At 52.3% G+C, this 26,181-nt stretch overlaps 1 protein-coding gene across 9 annotated transcripts in view; it reads right to left on the minus strand.

Moving 5' to 3' along the window:
• Positions 1-26,181, minus strand: part of ZC3H4 (zinc finger CCCH-type containing 4) — a 39,088-nt gene that overhangs the window by 7,922 nt on the left and 4,985 nt on the right. For all 9 annotated transcript variants that reach the window (XM_025269386.2, XM_025269381.2, XM_025269379.2 and 6 more), the window contains 11 exons: positions 15,080-15,299; positions 14,685-14,795; positions 12,220-12,442; positions 10,760-10,914; positions 10,007-10,103; positions 9,752-9,891; positions 9,160-9,267; positions 7,416-7,527; positions 6,499-6,608; positions 808-1,172; positions 338-681 (listed from right to left, as the gene is read on the minus strand). In XM_025269386.2, the coding sequence (XP_025125171.1) occupies positions 338-681; positions 808-1,172; positions 6,499-6,608; positions 7,416-7,527; positions 9,160-9,267; positions 9,752-9,891; positions 10,007-10,103; positions 10,760-10,914; positions 12,220-12,442; positions 14,685-14,795; positions 15,080-15,299 (1,985 nt within the window). The remainder of the gene's footprint in view (positions 1-337; positions 682-807; positions 1,173-6,498; positions 6,609-7,415; positions 7,528-9,159; positions 9,268-9,751; positions 9,892-10,006; positions 10,104-10,759; positions 10,915-12,219; positions 12,443-14,684; positions 14,796-15,079; positions 15,300-26,181) is intronic.

Consider the following 26,181-nt stretch of genomic DNA (forward strand, 5'->3'; position numbering starts at 1 on the left):
GCTCCAAGCCAAGAACCACCAGAAGCAGGCCACTGGCGGAGGGCACCTCAGCCATAAAGTGTACACCATTTGGCATCCACCCCCTAACTTCCCACACTCCCAGTCCACACACACCCAGCAAACTTACAAGAAACTAAGTTATAGTGATGATAACACCCCGCCCAGACTCAACAGGGTGGTGAATCCTACATCACTGAAAAGGTTCAGCCACTTATGGAACAGAGATGGAGTTGGATTTATGTTTTCAAAGACTCAGACCAAGGAAGGAAACCCCAATATTCCTGACTACATTCCATTGTGCAGGCCCCAGTCGGCCCCCACCCTGAGCCCCGCATACCTGCGTCCCCAATGAGTCCCGGCTCCATCTCCATGCCCTCCTGCTGCTGGTAGAAGTTTTCATAGAAGTTCTGGGCTGGTGGGATGGGGGGCATCATTCCAGAATGCGGGGAGTCTCCGGGACCGTAGGGCATCATAGGAGGGCCGCCGGGGCCCATGGGTGGGCCAGGGTTCATGCCAGGGCCCATCGGCATATCTGGGTGCATGTCGGGGTGCATGTCAGGGTGCATATCGGGGTGCATGTCGGGGTGCATGTCAGGATGCATCGGGCCCCCCATCGGCCCTGGGGGTCCCATGTTGGGCCCAGGGCCCATTGGCCCAGGGGGTCCTCCGGGTCCAGGGAACCTGGAAGGAGACAATGGTGCCTGTAAGAGAGGCTGCAGAGAAAGGCGGGAGCTGCAGCCTGAGGAGGGCTCTGACCAGGCTCTGAAGGCTCCAGAGATACCACATGCTGGCCAGCTGGGCACTCACCTAACGCCCAGCTTCTCAGCCAGCTGCCCTGTGGGCCGCACCACGATCTCAAACAAGGAGGGGATCTTCTTATTGTACATGTCCTGCTGCTGCTGCAGCTGCTGTGGGGACAGCGGCTCGTGCGCTGGCAGGGGCATCTGAGGGGGTCCGGGGGGCGGGGGCGGGGGTGGGGGTGGGGGCGGGGGGCCACCCTGCATGGGCCGGCCATTCGGAGATGTGGGGGCCGGGGGGCCAGGCGGGCGGGGCGGGGTGGGCAGGAGGCCCACGCCGGGGGGCGGCTTGGGCAGGGGGTTGATGCCCTGCTTCTTCAGCTCCTCCACCTCCTTCTCATCCTCGGCGCCCGCCTCCGCATCGTCCGCCAGCATCTGCAGGCGAGAAAAACAAAGCCATCTGCGAGTCACGATGGGGAGGGGCAGGTGGTAATGCTCCCCTCCAGGGTGAGAATTCAGGTGAGACCTGAATTCTCCAAGCAAAGTGCTTCAGCCCCCCGAGACCCTTATAGCATAAGGCCACCAACCCCGAAACCTCTCGGGAACAGAAATCATCGCCCCCGTACCACCTACGCATCCACTCCCGGTGACCGGCTGATAGGGCAGCCATTCTTATTCTGCCGTAAAATATATGCAACATACCATGCACTATTTCACCATTTCCAGGTCGACAATTCAGACATCAAGAACATTCTCAATGTTGTACAATCGCCACAATTATCAAGATCTGTCACCTCAGAGAAAACGCCACCCCCACTCCCCGCCTCAGAAGACACCACGCCCACCAAGCGGCCACACCCCCAGAAGATGCCACACCCATCAAGAGGCCACTCCCACAGAAGATGCCACGCCCGTCAAGAGGCCACTCCCACAGAAGATGCCACGCCCGTCAAGAAACCACGCCCATAGAAGACGCCATGTTGTCAAGCGGCCACTTACCACTCTCCCCTCAGAAGATGCCACGCCAACCAACCGGCCACTCCCTCAGAAGACGCCACGCCTGTCAAGCGGCCACTCCCCACTCCCTTTTCAGAAGACGCCACGCCCATCAAGAGGCCGCTCCCCCATGAAGTCATCGCTCCCATCGAGAGGCCACGCCCCACTTCCCCTCCCCCAGCTCCTGGCAACCACCCACCTCCTGTCTGTCTATGTATTTGCCTATTCTGGACATTTCTTATAGACGAAGCCCTATAATATGTGGCCTTTTGTGGCTGGCTTCTTCCACTGAGCATCGTGACGTTTTCCAGGTTCACCCACGGTGCAGCTGTGTCATCTATTTCACAGCTAATAGCTCATGGTTCTGTTTGGATTTTAACCGCCTCACCACACTTGCAATCAAACCGCCAGCACTTACGAGGACCCGCAGGGCCAGATAGCAGGGCTGGTGTCTATGGAGGGCTTCGCGGTGCGCGGACTCCTCCTGCCTAAGTACCCAACACTGTGTTTCAGCCCCGCGGACAGCTAAGCATTTCCCCCCGCAACAGGGCCCTCACTGGACCGGGCCTCTGTCTGGGCATTCATTTTTCCCTCCATGTATGGCTCCATGCCCCCCAATTGCTGAGGTCTCTTATTAAAAGGTCAGTTCAGAGTGACAGGCCTGGTCTCCTGTATTCACTATGGGAACACCATCAGATCCCTCCAAAGCACTATCCAAGCTTTGTTAAGATTAAAAAAAAAAAAAGATTTTACATGTAGTTGCATCTCTTTATTCCTGGCCTGATGACTACCAATTCCACAAGGGCAAGACCCCCAGGATCCACCTAAGGCCTATTACAGGGCAGAGGGACAGTTTCAAAGTCTGGATTCAAGTGGAACATCCCACGGATTGGGATCCTGTGCCGAAGTTGACACCGCGGATCTGCCTGCGTCTCTTGGAAGGCCAGTGTGCAAATGGGGCCTCGAGCCTGGGCCCCGGCACCTCTAAACAGGACCCTGCCCCAGCCCCCTCCCCACTCAGGCAGGGCGGCCTGTGCTTACGTGCCGCTAGGCCCTGCGCTGCCAGATCCTCCAGGGGCAACTCGGTGCCCTCAGGTGTGGGCAAAACCTAACCAGGTTACGCTTCATTTAACAGGTACAAACTTGATGAGCTTCCTCTCGACCCGGGGAGGGATACCACCGCCAGCCACTGAATGTGCCACACTCCCCTCGCCCCCAAGACTAGGTTGCGTGTCTCCTCACCACTCAGCCCAGAACACCAGCACTCAGCAGGAACACTCTGCTGGGGACCGAGGCCATGGAGATCTTTTCACTGCTGCCCCCGGCCTGGAGCGCGGTACTCAGCACACAGGGCCACACAGTGGACTCAACAACTAAATGAACTGCAGTGCTGGCCCCCAGGACAGCCTCCTGAAGGTACTGCTGATCCCCAGCGTGGTGGGCCCCTTTCCCATGCTCACCTCCTGGGGCCCCGTGCCTTTAGCTTCCCCACTGCGCTCTGCAGTTGGGGCTTCTGTGCCCATCCTGTGCTGGGGATGGAGTCTTACCTCGCCGTGGCTTCCACTACAGGACTTCCCCCCCTCACCCCTCGTGCAGACCCCACAACACCCTGCTGGACTCCACCTGGGGACACAGACAGCCCCTTGCACTCACCCCTGTCCCCACCACCCGCCCTGGGTCCCGAGTGCAGCCTGAGGGCAGGCGCTGAACCACATTGGAGCCCCGGACACTGACACATAAGAGATGCTGTCCCTCCCTGTGAAAAACCCTGAACCCAAACCATGCAGGCTGTCCCTCGGTACATCTAGACTCCTGGGCCTCTGTGCAGCAAAGAGGCCCTCATACCAGACCACCAGGCCCTGCCTGGGCACCACAACCCACTCCCACCGCCAGGACTGATTCTGAACGATCCTCGGGTTCCCAAAGTTCAGAGGCGTGCTGTCAGTGGAAAAGGACTGCCACACCGGCACACACACACACATGTGTGGGGCAATAATGTGGCCATTTCTTCAGGCCAAAGGAATAAGCTCGTGTCTGTCAAAAATTCTAAGCTTCTGCCCCAAACTAGAAACAAATCAAACGTTCAACTGGTGACTAGATAAACAGTGTCTCCCATCATCCACAGAGTGGGGTAGTACTCAGGAACTAACAGCGATGAACCACCAATACTTGCAACAACGTGGATGAAAAGCCAGATTCAAAACCACGCACACATTTAGAAGCTGCATCCCATATACATCTATTTCTATGACTCCCTTGGAAAGCCAAAACTACAGGGACAGTAAACGGATCCGCGGTTACCAGGGGCTGGAGATGGGAGAGGTGCTGACTACAAAAGGGTGAGTCCTGAGGGTGAAAGTGACTTTTCTCTAGCTAGACTGTGAGGTAGTCACATGACTCTGTATCCATCAAAACTCAAAGAAAAGGTTTTTTTTTTAAGCTGGATACAAACTATACCTTGACAAACCTGACTATGAAAGCGTGTGTGTAAATCAATACCGGAAAGGTTTAATATAAGAACCGTAGCGTGCCGCTTACTTTCAAGCGGCTCAAGGAACAAAGAAGAGCAACTGATAAAACAAATGGGGCAAAATAATGCCAGTCAAGGGATCTCAGGTGGAAGAATTCTTGCCACTCGCTCTCACAGAACCATCACCAACAGCCCCAAAGGCAGGCGTGTCTCAAACCTGGAGTGCACAGCTGGACGCTGATGTATCTGGACAGACAGAAATGTCACTGAGATGTAAGAAAACAAGGCTGCAGAGAAGGGAGGGAGAGAGAACACAGAGGAGAGGGTGGTGAAGGCCCCAGCCTCAGTGGCACCACAGCCTGGCCCCAGGGGTGGCCCAGGAGCCTCAGGTCGCACCCCTGGGGGTTGGGCTACAACTCTGTCCAGGAGAGGAGACGGCTGACCTCCCGCCTTTATCAGGGTTATTACCCTGGGCCCGTCGTAAAGGTTGAAGTTTTACTTTCTGACCACCAAAATTCGATTCTGGAATGGTTTTTCCAGGTTCAACACTCATTAAGAAAAAAAAAAAATTATCCATTTTGGCTGCACTGGGTTGTCACTGCTACATGGGGCTTTCTCTAATTGTGGTGAGCGGGGACTATGCTCCAGTTGTGGGGTCAACATTCACTGTTAACCTACTGAGATTTGACTTGAGGCAGGGCACGGTACTGATGCTCTCAGAATGTTTATGGCCAGAAATGGAAATGTGCCACCCTGATTTGCTTTGGGTTTTCATTCGAGTGTCTCGAGCTGTGCTGTCCAATATGGTGGTCACTGGTCACGTGTGGCTACCAGGTGCTTGAAATGGGGCTATAAGTAAAAAATAAGCACCAGATTCCTTAGACTTAGTATATATATTAAAAAAAAAAATACAAAATATCGCAATTTTTTTTTCATATGTTTATTACTTGCTGAAATGGTACTCTGGACATGGATATACTGGATTAAAAATACACTGGTAACATAAATATCATCTGTTACTTTTTACTGTTTTCTAACATGGCTACTAGAAAAATTTGTATGTAGCTCTGCTGTGTTCTTCTTGGACAGCATTGGTCTAGAGCGCAAACTCTGAACCTCCAGGAGGGGGCAGCCCTCAGTCAGAGATGACTCAGTTCTTCAAATGAGAAATGAAGCCAGCATTACTTTTCCCACTCCTTCCCCTGAGGACTCACAGATTCTAGACAGCTACCAGTTACAAAACCCTATTCCTAGGCTCACAGGCCAAAAGGTGCGCCAAAGACAAGGACCTTCTTTCTCCCTGACGCTCTCCCAGGGAGGAGTAGACGTCCTCTTGCTCTGCTTGCTCAGGGCTTCCCCTCAGCCCCTCAGGCAGCCCTGGGCCCCATTTCAACAGTGAAGTCACCAATGGGTGGATTCTTCGAAGCTGGCTAAGGCACTGATTCTTCCCATTATCAAAAAATAGCCCATCTCCTCAAACCTTCTGGGAACCAGACAGAAGGTGGGAAAGCCTTCACCTGGGAGGACACATTCTCTTACACCCAATCACCCTACTCACACCCATTCACCCGATGACAAAGTGAAGTGCAAGTCGATTCTACTCTTTGCAACCTACGGTCCATGGGATTCTCCCGGCCAGAGTACTGGAGTGGGTAGCTGTTTCCTTCTCCAGGGGAGCTTCCCAACCCAGGGATTGAACCCAGGTCTCTCGCATTGCAGGTGGATTCTTTACCAGCTGAGCACCAGGGAAACCCATCATCCTATGATAGATGTCAGGAAACCAAGGACAGGAACCGGGGCCCCCAAAGTCCTCAGTCTGACTCCCCAGGGAGACAAAGGACATGAGAATGAGTTTCAGGCGTCCTCTGGCTGATCAGGAAGCCCTGATACCTCATTGGAGGGGGTCCCCTGCCCTCAGAGCTCCCAATGCCCTGTACTTTTTCTACTACATAAAAGACTTGGAAAAAAACATCTGACTTTTCCATCGAAACAGAAGCCATCCGAAGCCTCACTTCTTCTCCGTGCTCCCTGGGCTCTTGGAAGGCCAGCTAGGAAATCACAAGGTATGTTTGGAGACACACCAGGCCACATTCCTTTCAGGGAGCCACTCCCCAGTGAACACCGCCCCAGGCAGACAGAAGACACACACGTGACCACCCCCATCCTCCCTGCAGAGCATACGGTCCCCACTCCCTCCTGAACTCGTCCCAGCTCCAGATCAACGCAGCTGGCATCCTGGTCCCGCACGGAGGCCAAGCCCCTGGCTGTCCCAGTCCCCGTCAGCCCAGGCATTACCTTGTCCAAGAGCTCTCGGGTCTCCTCGGTCAGGGGGTCGTGAGAGAACATGCAGTCGTCGCCGTTGATACAGTTCCCCGTCGTGTGGTACAGCTTACACGGGAAATCACGTACATGGCAAGTTAAGGCGAATGCCTCACCTCATGAAACCCACCCCAGGACAGAAACCAAGCCCCTCTGTTTCAGAGAGGAGGAAACTGAAGCCCAGAGAGGTGCAGTGACTGGTTCAGCTGTGCACAGCAGGTTGGCAACTGAGTCAAGATGAGATGCCCATCTGGAGTGCAGCCCGCTCCACCACGCAGGCCTTGAGGCCCTGTCCTCAGATCCTCACTCAACAGGAAGAGGGTGAAAGTTCAATAATCTGCCCACGGATACACAGCCATTTGGAAAAGTCTCAGAAAGACAGCGGGCAATGGCACGGTCTCGAGAATATACTTGACCCTTGAATGACATGGGGGTTGGGGCACCAACCTTCTGCCCAGTCAAATATAGGAGTATAATTTATAATCTGTCCTCCACACCCTCGGTTTTCCATCTGTACCAAGAGTATGGAGGATAGATTATATATAAATTATACTCAGATTTTTGTGTCTTAAGATCCAACCAACTGCAGACCCTACCAAAAACACTCCATGTATGAGTGGACCTGCAGAGTTCAAACCCACACCGCTCAAGGGCCAACTGTATATGTATGGGGAACATATAACATGCGCGCCTCAGTTTACTCATCTGCAGAATGGCTAGAGCAGACCTGTTGCAGGGCAAAGGTGAGGGCTGAAAGAGATGGAGACGGGCAGAGGGCTCTCGGCACCTCATTGGTGCACAAAGCAGGAGTGTGATGAAGGCCAGCTGTTAACACCAGTAAGGAGAAAAGGTCTACACCCACCATGCACTCGAAGGTGGGCACCAAAGGATATCATGCATGTAGGGGCAGTTCTCGGCTCTGGCACAAAACCCAGTGATGTAAAACTTGCACAGTTCTCGCTTCTTTGGTAGCTCGATGTCGTGGCTAAAATTACAGTGGTCTCCCTGGAAAAGAACCAGTCAAAGGTAAGCTGTGCGCCAAGGAAGTACTGCTCTGTCACTGGGGAAGCACAGAGGGACCGATGACAAAAATGAACAGTCCCCTCCACACAGCCCCTGGCATTTATTCCGACCCATAAATGCAGTTTCCCACCAGCTTGAAACTTCTGCCGAAGTGTGTGCCCCTTTCTCCTGCCCCTGCCCCCTCCCCCTTGTCCTCAGCTACCCCCACCCCCACCTGCTCCATTCTGCTGCCTTCACTGCTTCTAAACCCTCTTCCTGCCTTCCCCTGTCTTACCCACTTACTGCTTTCTGCTTGCTGTATAACAGCCAGTATTCAGTTTCACTCTTCTTTCTTCCTAACAGAACCCCAAGTTGGTTTGTGCTCAGTTAAAAATACTCTTATTTCCCAGCTTCCTATGCAGTTCTGCCCAATGAGATGTACATAAAAGTCCCAAGGAAGACAATACTGCCAAGGTATTTTTTTTCCCAACAATTCCTTCACACAGTTTTCTTCCTCCCAGCCCTTAGATGTGGTGATGGCACAGCAAGCACTAAGCAACCACGAGGACGCAAGCCACATGCTTGACGACGCCAGCGTGAAAGCTAGGAAGGAACCTGGGTCTCCCACGGTGCCACTGGTCACTGTACCTGCCCTGTAGTGCCCACTCCCAGACTCTTTGATCTTTTTATTTTTTGGTCACATGACATGGCACACAGGATCTCAGTTCCCCAAGCAGGCATCAAACCCGTGCCTGCTGCAGTGGAGGCACAGAGTCCTGTTAGGGCTGGACGGCCTGGGAATTCCCACACTCTGTTCTGAGAGACAAAATGTCTATGGGTTTCAGCCAGTGGAGTTGAGCTTTCGGCTATTTGCAAACCATACAATCCACACAAAACAACATCCAGGTGAACAGAAGAAAGAAACTGTTGAATACCTGCTCCCTCTTTCTCTTCCTAATAGCTATTCATTTTTGTTTGTATGTATTTCAAGTTTCTAAAAATAGTATGAATTGCAACTCTTAACAAGGAAAACTTTATGCATGCACACACGCACATACACAAACCTTTGCTTAAAACATAGTAACATTTTTTTCCTGACAGATACATAGATACAGTATTCCCTGGGAACATGTTGGCCAGTATCTGCCCACTGACTGAATTTGAATAAAAAGTTGGCTGGCTGAACTGACACTGGATTATACTTGTTTCCTTCAGGACCCTGAGGTCACTGGCACATCTCTTGGTGTAACATTCTGCTGTGAAGGTCGAGGAGGGCCTGATCCCTTCCCACTCCCACTCTTCTGCCTTGATGACTCCCTCTCCAACATTAAAGTTCACTAACTCAACCAGGCTATGTTACACCTTTGCATTAGCGACAGGTCCAACAGGTCCAACATTTGAGGTTCCATGGATTGGGTGAAAATTTTGGCCAAAAAATCCCCCCAACCAAAATAACACATATGTGTCACCAGTCTCGTCCTGGCTCTTGAATCATTTCCAGGCCCCCGAGGCATCTCTCAACCACTCCAAGCCCACCCAAACACTGCCCCAGAGAGTGTGGCCTCCAGAATGAAAGGAGACCGAGAGGCCCATGTGTCCCGGCTCCAGGCACCCTGGCCCTGGGACTGCCCTTACCCACGTGCACCGCCCTTCCACGAAGTATTTGCAGATGACTTTGCCTTTCTTGTCAGACTGCTGGTGGGGCTTGTCGTGGTCACTCCTCCGGTAGCTCCCGCCACCATCCTGTTGGGAACACAGAGTGGGAATGGAAAGGAGAATTAAAAGGAAGGGCGGGGAGGGGCCTGTGCAGGCCAGGTGGAGTGGACTCCGAGGGTGAGAGGGGCTGACTGGCAGGGCTGACAGGGGCACCGACCAGTCAGTTCCATCCAGGGCCCAGGTGGGTGGGTTAGAGCCCCGCTGCTCGGAGCTGAGGATGCACATGCCACACACCAGCAGGAACACATCTGCTCCGAGGCAGCGCCTTCCTGGAGAACTCAGAGAGCAGGTGACTGCAGGTGCTACAAAGATGTGGCTTTAAAAACAGAGGGTCTCCCCCGAAGAGCATCACCCAGGAGAGCTGATTAGTGCTGAGAGGCTCCCCCCTGGGAACGGCTGATGGGAGCAAGGGGTTGGGATCAGCCTCAGAAGACAACTCATTTAAAGAAAAAAAAATTTCAAGAAGGAGCCTTGAGTAAGAGCATCACAAGGGGACGGAGGGCCAACTTACGCCCATGTCGTCGTCATAGAAGTCTTCGTCGTCGTTCATCCCGCCCTTGTTCATCCCACCTCGGCTGCCTCCTCGACCGCGGCCCCGGCCCATCCCTTTCCCTCGACCTCGGGAACCCCGGCCGCGGCCTCGACTTAACCCTGCAGAGGAGAGAGACGGCGTCCGTCCGCAGCCTCTGCCCAGGACCTGAGTCCTGCAGCTGCCGCGGGAGCCCCTGCCCTCCCTGCCGCCTCACCCCTCGGGGCGCCTGCCCACCTCGCCCTCGGCCGTCCTTGGACCGGCGGTACTGGCTCAGCTCCTTGGAGTAGTCATCGTAGTCCTCGTCTCCCATCGGCTCCTCACTCTCTCCATACTGGAGCCCGAGAGGAGGAAAGCAAGGACGCATCATTCGGGGAACAGGGAACCGTGTCCTGAACTATATATGCCACCTCCTTCGGCCTTTTTGTACGCTTGGGACACCACCAGGCTGGGGAAGGGCCAGTGAGCGGCCCCGGGACTCCCACCTGCACCCCTCTTCACCCACCCCAGCCTGGGCAGCGTCTGGGTCCTAGTCCTTTCCCTGAGGTCTGTACGCTCAGGACTCCCAGCCCCTGTCACTCCCAGCTCCCAGGGGACAGCGGTGCAGCTGGAACAAGCAGCAGCGTGGCCAGACCTCGGGCAGGGACAGAACGTGAGTATGGCAGCTCTCCTGTGTGTGCAGGGGGTGAGTAAACAGATGACTACAAAGGCTTCGAAAGCACCCTGGGGAACCCTTTCTTCAGGGACGGGGAATGGAGGCGCCAAGAGAAAGGAGCGGCTGAGGATGTTCTGACAGCTCAGCCCTGGGAACCTTTTCAGTTCTGAACCTCAGGAAGGTTCTCTCTATTCAAACAACAAAGGAACATTTGGAAACACAGAAAGAAACCTGCCATCTGATGCCTTCTTCCCAGCAGTCTCAGGGACCGCCTTCAACACAGCCTGCGCCCACCAGCCACGCTCCCCCCGCCCCCGAGCTGGAGAAAGCCTTACGTCCATCTCCTCCTCGTAGAAGTCCTCTTCGTCCTCCGGGTGGTCTCCTCCCACGGAGCCTCTGCCCCTGCCTCGGCTACCCCTGCCCATGCCTCGGCCTCGAGAGCCTCCGCGGCTGCCTCGGCCTCGGTAGCCCCTGCCTCGGCCCCGGCTGCCTGCATGATGATGAGACAGTGAGCAAGGGAGACGTCAACCCCCGTCCGCCCGAGGTCAATCACTTCCTCCTCCTCCTCCTCCAAGAAGCCTTCCCAGCTGCTCTGGGCTGACACAGTCCCTGGGCCTCTGGACAGGGCTGGCTCAGCGCCATGGACACACAGCTGCTGCACGCTCCCCACACGACCCTGACTGCTGCACTTTCCCACACGAGGGCACCAGGCACATGGGGCCACCGAGCACCCAACACGGGGCTGACCAAACTACGAGGCTGTGACACAACACCTCCTGCCCTCTCCTGCGTGAAGTGATTTTCAGGAAATGTTTACGGTTTTAAATGAAAGAAAAAAAGAAAATGCTGGAACTATAAAGTGCACAGTGAATTTCAAAGACTTAGTTAAAAGAGAGCAAGAGAGAGATAATATATATTTATAAAAAAATCACATCTATTTTGATTACATGTTGAAATAAGATTTAGAATATATAAGCATCATAAAATGTGTTCTTAAAATTATTTCGTATGCTTTATGTTTTTAATGTGACCACTAGAAAATTTGTAATTCAACAGTGGCTTGCACTGTATTTCTGTTGGACAGGCCAGTTCAGCATCTCCCCAAAGAACGGGGCCTATCTACAAAGAAGTGCAAGAAAGACTGCTGAATGACCAGCCACTTAAACAAGCAGCGCTAAGAACCGCTGAACTGGAAAGTTCTAGAAGCCCTCTGGGGCTGGGAAATATGACTGGCAGATGGTTCTGAGAGGTCAGGCTGTGTCTCTGGTGCGCGGCCCTCCCCCATCCTCCTAACTGCCACAGTTCAAGGTTCAGAGGTGTGGCAGTCCCGTGGGCTGCAGTCACACCTTGTCAGGTGACGGGAGACAGGCGTCAGCCCGTGACCCTCCCAAGCTGTGTGAAAAGCTGTCCATCTCTTCAGAACTGACCAGGAAATGAATTTAAAGAACAACGCTTCAGAGGATTCCCCAGGGGTCCAGTAGTTGGTTAGCACTCAGCACTTTCACTGCCAGGCCTGGGTTCGATCCCTGGGAGGGGAGGCCCCCCTCCAAAAGCAACCTGAGCCACAAGAGCCCTCTCCTTGCCTCATGCCGGCCTGGCTCCCTCCCAGCCACAGCCTCAGCACAGACCCTCTACTCTGGGGGCAGAGCCCGTCTCTGGTGCTCGCGGGCAGCTCCCCGCCCAGCCCCAGCTATGCTCATCTCAGCCCTGAACAACAGTCCTCCTCTGGTCCCAGACCTGAGGCTGCGCGGCACGGGGTCCAGCCCAGCAGGCCAGGGGAAGCGGCAGGTCTCACCTCGGCCCCGGCTGCTGCCCTCCTTGGCGCGCCGGTACTGGTTCAGCTCTTTGGTGAAGTCGTCGTAGTCGTCCTTGCCCATGTCCTCCTCCTCGTCCCCCTCATACTCCCCGTACTGCTCGTTCTCATAGTCGTCATACATGCCGTAGCCTTTGCTGTCCATCTTGGAGTAGGACTTCTTGGGCAGGGGCGTGGTGTGAGACGGAGGGTACTGCTGGTGGGACTGACGGGGAGAGGACATGAGTCCCGGGGCCTCCGGTTCGGACCGCCAAGACCCCCACTGTCCCCCAAACTGGCATGTCTGTGTGGGCGTCCCTGCTGGCCCTGGGGTGAGGCCAACCCCGAGCCACGCTGGGTCCTGGCTTCCACCTGAATGAGAGCTGGGCTGTGGGCCCAGGTGCCTCTGCTCTTCAGAAAGAGCCACATTTGTAAAGACAGCTGAGAAACAGAGGCCCCATGACCCGTGAAGAACGAGTGGGAAAAGAAGGGCGTATTTCCCAGGGATCTAGAATAATCTCATTTGGGGAGGGGGCTTGCTAGGCAAGAGGGACACTCTCTAGTCAGAAATCTCCTGGGACCTTGGAATTCAATTAATGACTGCTTGGGACCCAAACTAGTGACTTCCCTGGTAGCTCAGTTGGTAAAGAATCTGCCAGCAATGCAGGAGACCTGGATTCGATCCCTGGGTTGGGAAGATCCCCTGGAGAAGGGAATGGCTACCCACTCCAGTATTCTTGCCTGGAGAATTCCATGGACAGAGGAGCCTGGCAGGGTATAGTCCATGTGGTCACAGAGTCAAACACAGCTGAGCGACTTTCACTTTGACTTTTGGGGCCCAGGCTAGAAAACCATTTAAAATGATGCTTTCCGACTGTGCTAGTTCCAACAGATACTGGATGAAGTTTAAAAACATAGCACAAATGGAGGCCACCAAGGTGTCCTTAAGTAGGTAAAACAGGTAAGCAAACTGTGGTACATTCAGATGGAGTATCCAACTCCAGTGGAGTATCCAACAATGAAAAGACACGGAAGGACCATAAAGGCATCCTGTGAAGTGAAAGAAGTCAATCTGGAAAAGCTGCATACGAGTCCAATTACATGACTTTCTGGAACTGGCAAAACTACAGCAACAGTAAAAAGACTGGTGAGTGTGAGGGGCCTGCAGAGAGGGACTTCAAGGGCATTCAAACTACTTTATGACAGTCTACGGTGACTACGTAACAGGATACCCCAGTGGTGGCTAAACAATTACGACAAATGGACCACGCTGATCTAAGACATGAAAACCAGGGGAGGCGGGTGGGGTGGGAAGGGGAGGGGACTGGCCAACTCCACGCTGATCTAAGACATGAAAACCAGGGGAGGTGGGTGGGGTGGGGAGGGGAGGGGACTGGCCAACTCCACGCTGATCTAAGACATGAAAACCAGGGGAGGCGAGGGGACTGGCCAACTCCACGCTGATCTAAGACATGAAAACCAGGGGAGGCGGGTGGGGTGGGGAGGGGAGGGGACTGGCCAACTCCTCAATTTTCTCTAAACCTAAAACCGCTCTAAGAACAACAAGGTCCTACTGTATAACACAGGAAACTCTATTCAACATCCTGTGACAAACCATAAGGGAAAAGAATACGAAAAGAATCTAATATGTGTGTAACTGAGTCACTCTGCTGCACAGCAGAAATTAACACACTGTAAATCAACCATATTCAGCAAAATTTTAAAAACTAAAACGGCTCTAAAAGTGGATCTTAAAAATGCCTTAACCCCTAGTTCCCAATCAAAGCTTGTGGTGTTCCCTGGATTCCCTGCCGCCCTCAAGTTTAAAGTCTGAACCTACGTGAGTAGATTAACATCAGTTCGAATATCTACAATATCTGCTATGATGGGTGATGCTGAACACCGGATACTTTTAAGAATTTAAATTTTTTTTTTTCAATAAAAACCTTAAATATCTATGCTGATTCATCTCTTACTGGTTTTGCCAGGGGAAAACAATACACAAACTGGGCAAATAATTTAAATTTATGCTTAAGCTCAGTGCTATATAACTTCAGACCCCACAACATCTGAGGTGATTTATTCCCATAACCATTTCACTCTCTTGCCCATTTTCTACAAAAGGTCATTTCAGAATAGTTAAAGTCAGCTCTGACAGGGACAAATCAACATCTTTCTCAGGGACAGGGGACAGACACGATGAGTCCTGCCAAGGCCACTGCAGAGGTGGCCTAGAGAAGCACCGACTGGACTCAACCTGGCTCCTGCCCCGGGAGCCTCAGCCTGGCTGAAGTGCTCGAAGTCTCAGTGTCCTCACCTAGAAAGCGGGGGATAAAACCAACACCTAATCCTGCGGAATTAAAACCCGTGTACAGGGCCACGCAAGAGTGCCCAGCACAGCACCGGTGCTCAGGAAATGTGGGTGATCTCATGACTCCAGCTCAGGCCCTGGGGCAGCGGGCACTCACCGGCGCGTAGGGGGGGCTGTACTCTCGGTATTTGCGGTGCCCCTTCTCGCTGGGGCTGAAGTCCGAGTCGTCGGAGAAGTCCGAGAAGTCATCGCTGGAGGAAGCGTGGCGCTACAGAGACAGGGCAGAAGGTCAGGGCTCCGGCGGCGGCGGGCAAGCCACGTGCCCGGCCGCTACAGGGTGCCAGCCAGGCTGCGCGTGGAAGGCCTCACCTAGGGGCATCTAGCAGCAATGGAGCATGAGCTACCACTCTTCAAAAAAGGTCTTTAAACAGTTTGGGGAAAGGAAAACCAGCCTGATTAAGAGTGCCCTCTGGCCTGACGAGCTGAGCTTGGGCCCCGGGGCACTAGGCCAGGCTGGGCGCCAGCAGGCCCAGCGCACCGTCCGACACCTACTTTATGCTTGGATTTCCTCCTCTTCTTGGACCTCCTCTTCTCCTTCTCCCGCTCTTTCTTGCGCTTCCGCTTCAGCCTCCGGTGAGACTTCTCCTCGTCCGAGTCACTGTGGTGCTTCTCCCCCTTCTCCTTCCGGCTCCTCTCGGGGCCTCCAGAGGTGTCCTGCGTCTCCTCAGCTCCGTCATCTTCCAGCTCGCCTTCTTCCAACTCACCATCTTCCCTGCGAACCAACCCCATGGCTGAGTGAGCACAGGGTCTGAGGAGGGCCCGGGGTCTGTGGGCCAGCAGGGCCCAGGACTGAGGGCACGAGGCCTGCCTCCTGCCCCACCCCGTAGCCCCCCGCCCCGACGCCGTTCTCTACTGTCTGTTGAGGCGGAGGACGGGGGCCCCGTGGAGAACAGGCTTGGGTCCCTGGGTCTCAGGCCTGCCCTGCTCCATCGGCTGCTCGGCTCTGGGCCAGAGGTGAAGAGCTGGGCGGCAGGGGAGAGGGTCCCAGACCCCTCCCTGGGGTCCCCGCATGACAGGGGCAGCAGTGCCCACAGAAGGGCCCCCCAGCCTGCCGCTGGCCCCTTGTTTCCCACCTGGCTCGCCTTACCCACAGCAGCCCCCGGCTCCCTGTCCTACGACTTTCTGTTGAATCCCCTACATGTCACCCCAATCTCCAGCACTTTAAGAAACAACCCTCCGCTTGGGACAGATGCTGCCGACAGGACTTTCTGAACATCTAAATATCTATGGGGTGGGGTGGGGGGGTGAAGGGATAAATCAGGTTAAGAAAAGGAGCAGCTGAAAAAAGAATCCAGTTTTTGGAGCCAAACCCACAGACACAGTTCTCACAAATGCAGAAGCTGGTTTAAAAAAAATAAACAAGTGTAAAAAAAAGTCCAAATCTCTCGAAGTTCATCATGCATGACTATTGCCAAGTATGTGTGAGAGCACATAATACTCCATTAACTAAGACCCACAGAGAGAATGAAAAGATAAAAAAGAGTAGCATGACAGGCCCAGGACCTAAAAGGCTAACCCCAAAAGGAACTAATCTCGGCAGAAAAGGCCCCTGGTGTTCAGAAGGGACCAGCTCAGTGTGGGAACAAGCTCATCAAGGGGGCTCAGCCCCTGGAGCCTCAAAGGTTCTAAGGGGCTTTGTGGAGAAACAACGGCTGACCTCTCAGGATCCTCCAGGGCTTTTTCACACGCAAGGCTCCCTTTGGGCACCTCTGTGCTGCCCGCCTCACCACCCATCAAGGGGACCCTCCCATTAATTCTCACTCTCAATTCAAAGGAGTCGGGGCGGCTTAAAACCCAAGTGGTCCAGGCCAACAGTTACTCCGTCAGCAGAGACTGAAGGTAGTTCTCAAACACAGAATGCAGAACCAAAAAATTCCTATTGATGTTTCAACAATAGAGTGAGGTGACCCCGGAACCCGCCCGGCGGTCCTGGGCCAGCCGTGCAGGAAGAGTCAAGGCTGGAGAAGGCCGCATTCCTGACAAGTGAGCCACCTCCTGGCTTGGGTGTGGCCCACACGAGAGTTGCTCCATGGGAGCAAAGCTCTCCTGGGAAGAGGCGACTCTGCTGGAATGGCCTCACCCACAGGAAAGGCGCCACCTGACTGGGGAAACTGGTTCTGGCGAGCTCTGAGCTGAGGGGGAAGCTGTTATTCAGGGGCATGGCAAACTTCCCGCAGAGACCTGGAGTCCTGCAGGACACGGAGAGAGCAAACCCATCCCTGCTGAGAACTTGGCTGGGCGGGCCAGGTCACCAAACCTCAGCAGAAAAGAACAGGGACAGACAGGACTAGACAGACAGACGCTACGGGACTAGGGAAGGCCCACAGACAGACTGGAGAGGAAGGGGTTGGTGCTCTGTGAAGAAAAGCTAAAAGGAAAGCAAAAGCACCACTCTCCACACTTTAGTCAGGAAAGGGAAAAGTTAAATAAGCACCCAGAACCACAGGGCAGGAGGGAGGGAACCTGGGAAGACAGGGAACTGTCTGGGGGCCCAGAAGCCTGGATGAGAAGTCAAAGGTCGCAAAGAGCAAAAGGCCCTCCTGGAGCCAGGAAAGGCCTGTCAGAGCGCAAGGGACGGTGGGACATCGTCAACCCTCTCGTTTTCAAACCGAAGGAACAAACCGAAGGGATGGCAGGTGAAAGGGCGTGTTGAGGCCAGACAGACAAGTGACATGGAAAAAGTCAGAAACTGGTTCTTAGCTCCCCACTCTTCCCTTGTTTGGTGAGGATAGAAAGGGAAGCAGGAGCAACTCCCTGACCGCCTCCTCCGACGCCACGCACGCTGAGCATCTTCTCTGTGCTGGGTCTCAGCAAGCCCAGTTCTATGCTGCCCTTGCAGGAAAAGGTACAAATGACAAGAAGCCAAGTCCATAGGGCAGGGGAGCTGAGCCCTCTGGGATACAGGACCAGCAGCTGAGCCGGAGGGGCTGGCCCCTGCAGATACTCCTCCACCCCTACGCTCGTGGACAAGGACGCCCAGGCACAGCGGGCGCCAAGTCCTGCCCGGGGTCAGCTGAGACCTCCACCTGCATCCCGCTGTCACACACACCTCACACTCGCCGGGGGGCAAAGACCAGCCCAGCAACTCCAAGAGCTTCAACCACCTTCAAGAGAGACTCCACAATAATGCCTTTTCATTCCACAGGCTTTATCCAAGGCCGGGAATTCCAGCATTCAAATCCACTCTACAAAGACTTCTTTTCGCCAAAGACAGCTTCTCCGTATCATCTCTATTAACAGCCCCAGGCAGATCTACAACTTTTTACAAACTGGGGAGTAAATACTTGAAACTCTGTTCCCTGGGAGCTGATGCAAAACAAATAACATTAAAAAAAAAAATTTCCTGGTCATTTCTGAAGGGGGAACAGGATACTAGAGGAGGTGTGGAAATGAATGCAGACACCTGACTGCCCACTACTCTTTCTCTCCACTCTCTGGCCACACTGTGCTCTCCAGCTTTTCCAAGGACTGGGCTCATCTCTGGTCACCTGAGGGGGTGCCCTGGATAACACTGAGATTCCCAGCTAAATGTCCTGCATGAATACAGGGCCTATTTTCTTCTATACCAGAAGGGAAAAAAAGAGGGGGGGGGATCAAACCAACTGGGATGGAGGCAGAAATTCTGTGGGCCACTGACACGCACAAGGGCTGCCTCCACAAAACAGCAACGCGGTTTAAGTGGTGCCACTTAACAGACTGCCAGCAAAATCCGTGTCAGAGTGGCATTAAATACCGAGGGAGCATGCTTAATAGACTGTGACATAATCCCCCAAGCAGAGTGGGGGGAGCCCCACTGCGCTAATCATTTCAATCTAGACGTGCCAAACCCTCTTGAGACAAGCACGCAGGAGAAAGCCTGAAGCATCGGCCTGGGCAGCGGCTGCTTGATTTCCAGGGCCTGGGCTGGCAACACGCTGGGACGGCTGCACAACGGCCAGCCCGCCAGAGCCACTGGGGACCAGCAATCAACCACACTGGGAGACCAACTTGGGATGGGCACCGGGGGGAAAACAGGCCAAATCCCCACGTAGGGTCAGTTCTGCCTGGTGCCTCTTGGACTGAGCATCCAGGACATTTAGGTTTCCCCTTGCAGAGCTGGTGATGGCCAATTCCTCTTTTTGGGTCAAAGAAGAGATCTGGGTGCCCATTCTAAGGAATGCCTACCAGGCCAACTCCACAGGTTCACCACACATCATGGGCTTGGCAAAAACAGTAAAGAAACCTCACGCTTCCAAGGAGGCTGGCCTCACCCCCCCCCACCCCCCCACCCCCGCCAGTCTACAGAGTGGGCATCCTGCTTCCTTCTGCAGATCAAGTAACTTGGCCAGCTCTGAGTCTTCCCTAGAGTGTGCTCTGGTATGGAATCTGAGCCTTGGTTTTCTCACCTGCAGAATGGAGTAAGTGTAGCACCCCCCTCAGGGGGTTGTGAGGATTAAACGAGATAACATGTATGAAACCCCTGATGTCCCTCTCCGGCAGGCAAAGAGTAAGTACTAGACACATAGTAACGATTGGTATTAAGAACCACAGCAGGAGCACCTCCATGGGGACTAACTATCCTAAACAGTTGCCAATCCTTATATGAAAGCACTTTCTCTCTGCAGAAGCCACAGCCAACTCCCCTCAGGGACAGCACTGGCCAGCAAGCTCCTGCTTTCTTTGGTCTGCGCATGTCTACGCATGCGCCATCCTCTGACGATGACACGGACAGGTCGACACCTCCCCTTCCTCAGCTCTCATCTGGGGGTCCAACAAAGTAACCAAGTGGAGGACCAGGAGGAAGAGGCAGCGCTGAGTCCCGGGAAAAGGGAACAAAGGTCCCCGACAGAAATGAGGTTTGGAAACACGGACATCCTCTAGATGAGAAAGCTGGATGCAAGCTTAGAGGGGCCTGGGTTTATGCATTGACCTGATTTATGAGAGAGAGGGGCAGGGGAAGAGACGGGCACAGAACAATAAAGATGAAAACCCATGGGAGCAGTGGCTATTACCTGAAGATCATGAGAGCCCTTGACAAGAGGCGGCTAGGTTAATGTGAAGGTCAGGGTCATGATCATTAACTGCCCAAACTCTCAACAAAGTGCCTGGGTAGGCTCTGAATGACCCATTAACTAGGGACAAAATTACAAAAATTACGAGGAGGCTCCGCCTCTTCAAATGTTTAACGACAGGCCTAAATGCAGATGTCCGGGATCCCCAAGTCTGACCCGGGGGGACAGTCGGTTACTAAGAGCAAAGGCATGGAGCCTTTTTCCTTTACAAAACTGACTCAGGGCGCCTGCCTGAGGAAGGCCCCCAGAGACCTTCCCTCGATTTAGGCCATGGTGAAGCAGCTACAGGGAGGGGAGCCTCACTGAGGCATTTTCAGAGGCTGGAAATTCTGGAAATAAACCTCTGGGTCTTGCACGTGTTTTTCAGTGTCCTTACTACCTAGGTTCATCAACCACAAATCAGGAGCAAATAAGCACTGGGTTTGCCTGGCCCTCAACATTCTCAGGAGTGGTCATAACTGGCTCTGTGATGTCACAGCATTTCCATGGCAACAGGGCCACATCACAGACCCCACCCAAGCAGAAGCACCAACCAGCCCTGGGAGATGAGAAACCCGAGCCACACCCTGAACCCCTCACTTCTCAACAGAAGTGAGACAGCCTGCCCAGTGCTAGGACCCTGCCAGAAACACACCAACAAGTCAACGTGGGGGAAACTGGAGAACTCTTGAGTCCAGACTGGGTATCTGAGATACTACGTAATTACTGTTAATTTTGTTAGGCATGGTTAAAGTTTTGTAGTTATGTTAAAAAAAAAAATTAAGTTAAAGATTCATACTGAAGAATGTATGGGTGAAATGAGATGAAACCTGGGATGTGCTTCAAAATACTCAAGGGGGACGGGGAAGGTAGTGAGATGAACCAAAACTGGCAAAATGATGTTTAGAATTGTTGAAACTGGTGACAGGTACATGGCAGTCTATGATATTATTTCCTTGTCTCTTAAATACTGGTTTGTTAGAAAATGTCCCTAAGAAAACATGAACAGATTAAAAAAGATGCCCTGGGTGAGGACAACCTCTCAGTCAAGTGAACAGAGCTCATCAAGGTCCTCAAGACGTTCTTTCCCCCCAGCAAAGAGCTGGAGTTCAAGGGAGGGCCTCCATCAGCCCTCACCTCTGGGCGGTGGTTTCCCCAACTACAAAACCTCCCTGGGCACCCCAGGGCCTCATAAAGTCCAAGAGCCATAGGAACTATTCATGACTAACATCCTGCAGCAGTGATTTCCATGCCAAGTACCACACTGCTGAGCTCTGCAACCTGTCACCGAAACCCATGAACAAACATATGCAGTAGTGACTCAGTATCCCCATTTTACAGACAAGTAAACTGAGGCTCAGAGATGGGAAGAAATATGCCCACAGGGTCACAGCAGGAAGAAGCAGAATGGGAATCCAAGTTCAGGACTTTCTGACTCCATGGCCAGCTCTTAACCTCAACCCTTGAGACAATTAGAAATTATCCAAAAGAGAGTAATTTACTATACAGACCAACTAACCAAACAACTGCCACCCTGAAGTTTAAACTTGAGTTGGAAAAAAATAACACATAGGTGCAGAAAACAGATCAAATCAAATAGTACTGCAAAAAATGCCAAAGGGAGGCCCTAAGACACCAAACAAGCTCCTTCAACACTCTGCCCTGTTTCAATTGCAAAGCGAAGGCAGTAAAGGAACCTCTGAGATGGACGTATTAATACATCTTCCTGGGAAGAATCCCCCGAAACTATGTAAATCAAGGATTTAGCATCAACCTGGCCCAAAATACAGGCTCAGGAGTAAATCTATCAACATGAAAAGACACTATAAGCCCATCCCCCCAGGCCATCCCACATCAAACAAACGGAACTGGGACATTCAAAAATATGACCCAAAGAATCTGGATAGTTTAGGGAATAAGAGGTACTCAGAAAGGTCCAAGAAATCTTAGCAAAAAAACAGGATTTATCCCAACAGGGGCAGAAAGCAACATTAATCCAAGGAAAGAAAACTCCAAAGTCCTCTAGAAGGACTGCTTCATCCTCAAGTGTGTGGCATCCACAAACCTCTGAAGCAGAACATTGCTTTAGAGCTGAAAACAAGCTGAGCAAGCAAAAACCCAGCCTCCTGGAAGCATCTGAGTCAAAAGTATCCTTTTCTTGGCTTGAATAGCTATTCTCCTACTCCCACTCGCTCTGAAAACAGTCTTCTTGATAAAAGCATCTCTCTGATTCAAGTTTTTCCTGTCAGATGAACCTCTGAAATATGCTTCTTTCTAGCCACCTTCTCAGGCCAACCACGCTTTGGATTGCTTAAAGCTGGAAAGATGCTGGCTGTCATCCAGAGAGAGCCGATTCCTGTTATTCCAGAAAGGAAAGCTGAATCACAATACCTGTGAACTAAGACTTCTTGTTGATAATTTTTTTCAAAGGAATCAATTTGATTCCATTTAGCCAAGACAACATATTAATATTTTCCTCTTACAAGAGATCTGGCTTAGGATGCCCAGATTTCTTGTTCATATACACAATTCTCTGCTTACAATTATTTGTTAACTTCTGGTCAACTGTGGGCTCTGAGAGGGCAGAGAAGAGACTAATAGTCATCCCTGGGTTTCCAAGGGCTCAGAACAGGGCCAGGTATAGATGGGGTGGGTGCTTGGGATTCCGTCCACACAAACAGGCATCCATCTCAGCCATCCACACCCTCTGTCAATTTCATCAGCACAGTCATTGGACTATTTCCCAGGAAGCAACCTGGATCACTTAAAACTCTGTAATCAACAGGTCACTGAGGGGTGACCTCTGATTGCAAACTCATTCACCAAGGTGTTTGGTGAGGGCTTCCAGAGAGGCCAGAGGGTAAAGGACAGGAGCCCCTAGGTGACTGCTACATCAACCCAGCAGATAACAGCAGCTGCCAGTCAGTCGCCTCGGGGCTGCAGCCAGGGCCCCGCCTCGGCTGCGGAAAGGCTGTGCTTCCGGGGGACTGCTCTGGTGTCCTGAGCGACGGCAGGGCCTGGAATCCCAAGGAAACCTAAGCCCTAGTGTCTGTTAGGAAAATGCAGAAGGCAATAATCCAAGCCACCTGCAGCGGACGTTCAGCCAAATGACACTTGCGCCTGGGCCCAGGCTCCCTTGGGTCGGGCCACGGCAGGGATGGGTTAGCTGCCATCCGCGTTCACGCTGGATTTCAAGAGGGCTCCAGTTACTCCTAATGAATGAAAATCCCTTTGCTTCAAAAGGTTCAAAAGCCGGGGTATGGAACACAGCAGTGATGGAACCCTCAGCAAGTCAGAGAGGGGCAGGAGTACAGAGGACTCCCTCAACAACTTTAAAGTTCCTTCTCACTCCCCACCCCCACTCAAAAATAAGCAACAGTGGCTGATGTGCAAGCCCTCCAGGCACTAGGCCCACAACCAGTGCAGAGGCCAGCAAACTTTTTCTTACAGAGCAAAGGAGTAAACGCTTCAGGCTTTGCAAGTCATACAGTCTACGTCCCAATTACTCCGCTGTTTAGTGCAAAAGCAGCCACCACGGAGATAAAGGAACGCTTCAACAAAACTCAACAAACTTGCACAAAACCACATTTAACCTTCGCAGTACTCTGCTTCTTCTATCCTCTTTATTTTTTTTCCCTCAAATACAGGAGGCAAATCAATAAATGAACTTCATATTCCACTAAAGCCTGCCTGCTGCAGTTTGAAAAATACTGTACCAGGTCCAGGTTGGCCTCTGGGCACAGAGCTCAGGTCTCGGTATAGGCTGCCCAGGTTCTAACTGCCTCCACACCCAACAGCTCTCTGACCTTGAAAAAGCCTGCTTCATCTGTGTTTCGGTTTCTCAGCATAAGGTTGAAGTAGGAGAGGCACTCAGCAGGCAGGGGCAGGTAACCTTTGACCTTCACATAACAATGCCCAAGAGGTATCCTCAAACCTTTGGGAAGGCCAGGAAACTGCCTTAGGAGTTGAGCAATTTGCAAGGTATAATCAGACTGCCTGACTCCCACGGCCACCGCCAGCCCCCACTTCCCACCGTCTCCACCAGAACAGGGCCAGCCTGGTGTGGAGGGAGTAGGCAGCATCCAGGCTCCACGGAGCTTCATGGCTCCGGAGTCGGGTTTCTGGGACCCCTCAACAGGGACAAAGGATCCAGCTTGAAATTCAGCTAGCTGCCGAGCCAAGGTTTCTCTAATGGCTCTGCCTGGGATCTAGCCATTTAGCCTAACCTGACAATTCATTCCCAAGGCATCCACTCTGCAGCCGGTACCAGGAGCTGCAGTCGCAGCAGCCATGGTTCACCGTGGCCAGAAGCCACAGAAGGCAGGGCAGACACGAGAAGGTAACATGAGGCCTGCTAAAAAGGCAGTGTCAACCTTTGCCCAACTCTAAATAAAGTCCTGAGGAGAGACGGACTCCTTGAACACTGCGAGTGAACACTGTTCTGCTCCAAGAAAAGCACGGGACAAGCCTGGCTGATAAATGAATAGAGCCTGAACTGACTCGGCCAAATCTCCCACCGGGGTGGGAGAACCTTGGAGCTGGGGCAGGCCTTGCCTGTTTTTCTCAGAGACTCTGGTGAGGGTGAAGGACTTGCTTAGGGGCATGTGACTAGTTAGCAGTGGGTGAGCTGCCAGAGCCCTCTCGATCCCTTGCTCTCAGGAGGCTGGCCAAAGTTGTAGCCTTAACTCAGACCTGAACTGCAAAAGATGAATAGGGGGAAGTAGCCAGTATGAGCTCAATTCAAGAATACTGGGGTGAGAAGCCATTCCCTTCTCCAGGGGATCTTCCTGACCCAGGGATCAAACCTAGATCTCTTGCGTAGCAGGCAGATTCCTTACTGTCTAAGTCACCAGAGAAGCCCATGTCTGTTTTAGCATCTTATAATAATGACACTGAGCAAGTAAGAAATGCTTTTTAAGATTGCTCCCACCCGGGTGCAACCCTAATGGGCTCCTTGCAATTTTAATGAGCTGACCATAAAGAAACCTAAGAGGTAAGAAACTGACTTCCTTCAAAGACACAGACGTTACTCTACTTCTGTTTACACACCAGAGGGTATATTCTATTTAGAGTTCTTCTCTAGCAGGGACAGCAGGAAGATAAAGAAGCCAAGATTCTCTGAATGCCAGGCATTGTGTGGGTGTCCTACATATGCCCATCTGACCACAATGCCCCTGAGGGGAGGGCACTATCCTCAGTGCCCACTGCACACAAGCTTATCCGTCTCCAAACCCACGCTGTTCCTTCACATCCTGTCGCCACCTCCAATGTTCAGAAGATGTCACCACTTGCCTTACAAACAGCGAGCTGAGTCACCAGTTCACACAGATGAGAAGTAACAAAAACGAGAAAGATCCTCAACCTACAGCCATTTGGACAGCAGACGCAAACTACACTCTGAGCAGAGAGCCGACATACTACTGAAAACGATTCCAATACGGGACCTAACTACATCTACACCAATCCAAAAGCTCATCAACTGATTCAGCGTCAGAAATGTATTAAAAAAAACTGCCCTTGTAACCTCACACTGTTACTAAAGCAAGGTAAAAGCTTTGCACAATGTCTTCAGCACCACATCTTCGTGAACTAACAAAAGTAAACGGTCTGCAGCAAAGACCTGGCCCATAAATCTGGAAGGTCAAATCCATGACACCCAACTTCCAGTTTCACCTTAACTTACCCCAATTAACCTTATATGCCACCCAAACAGCCAAGCCTTTTCCACTCTTTTCACGGGGTTTTGACTCTGAAACGGACCTCAAGCCATGTAACAGGATTCTCTCCACCAGTGAGCAGACTGCTCCTACAGGTCTTTCAATCAGCTTATTAAATACCAACTGCCAGAAATCTCAGAAATCATCCTTTTTTCCTTTTCCCTTCCTACTGTGTCAGTAGTTACGTTACCAAGGAACAGGTGAGCACTGTGCTCAGACACAGCCACTTCAGTTTGTGCTGAATTATTTTCTTCTAACCCCTTAGGCTGGGTTACAATCAGCTGCTCTGGTCCTAGAAGATATGGTCCACAGGGACCAAAACTAGATTCTCTGGAATATGGTCTGACCTGCAGCTACCCACAGAGGCGTGGTAATAGTTTCATTAGCAATTTTCACCACAGAGGCTATTTACTGTAACTGGATCTGGCCTACACGATGGGATGTTCTAGGGACCTGACAACCACAAAAACGTAACATAAGTGAACAAGTAAGGCAACCCTGAGACACCCAATTTTCTCCCATCAGGGAAGGGAAAAGATCAAAGAGAAGAGTGGAGGTGGAGGCCTTATTCAACAAGCCCGATAGGAAACTCTCCACATTCACCAGGATGGGAACATCCAAAGTCAATCAACATCCATCTCTAACCTGCCAGTCAACAGCTGGGAAAGCCTTCATTTCTGCAGGTGCAGAACAAGGTCCCCTTGGGATCAGCCTTCCTGGCTGAGGATAACTCAGAGTGGTGGTTTTCTAAAACAGCAAGCTCTACTTTCAAAAAATTCTGGCTTGTCTGAGACTCAAAAATGTAAACCTTCAGAGCAAATTGAAACCTTATCTGGGAGACAGTTGT

The sequence above is a fragment of the Bubalus bubalis genome, chromosome 18 (assembly GCF_019923935.1).
Source record: "Bubalus bubalis isolate 160015118507 breed Murrah chromosome 18, NDDB_SH_1, whole genome shotgun sequence".
NCBI classification, from domain to species: domain Eukaryota; kingdom Metazoa; phylum Chordata; class Mammalia; order Artiodactyla; family Bovidae; genus Bubalus; species Bubalus bubalis.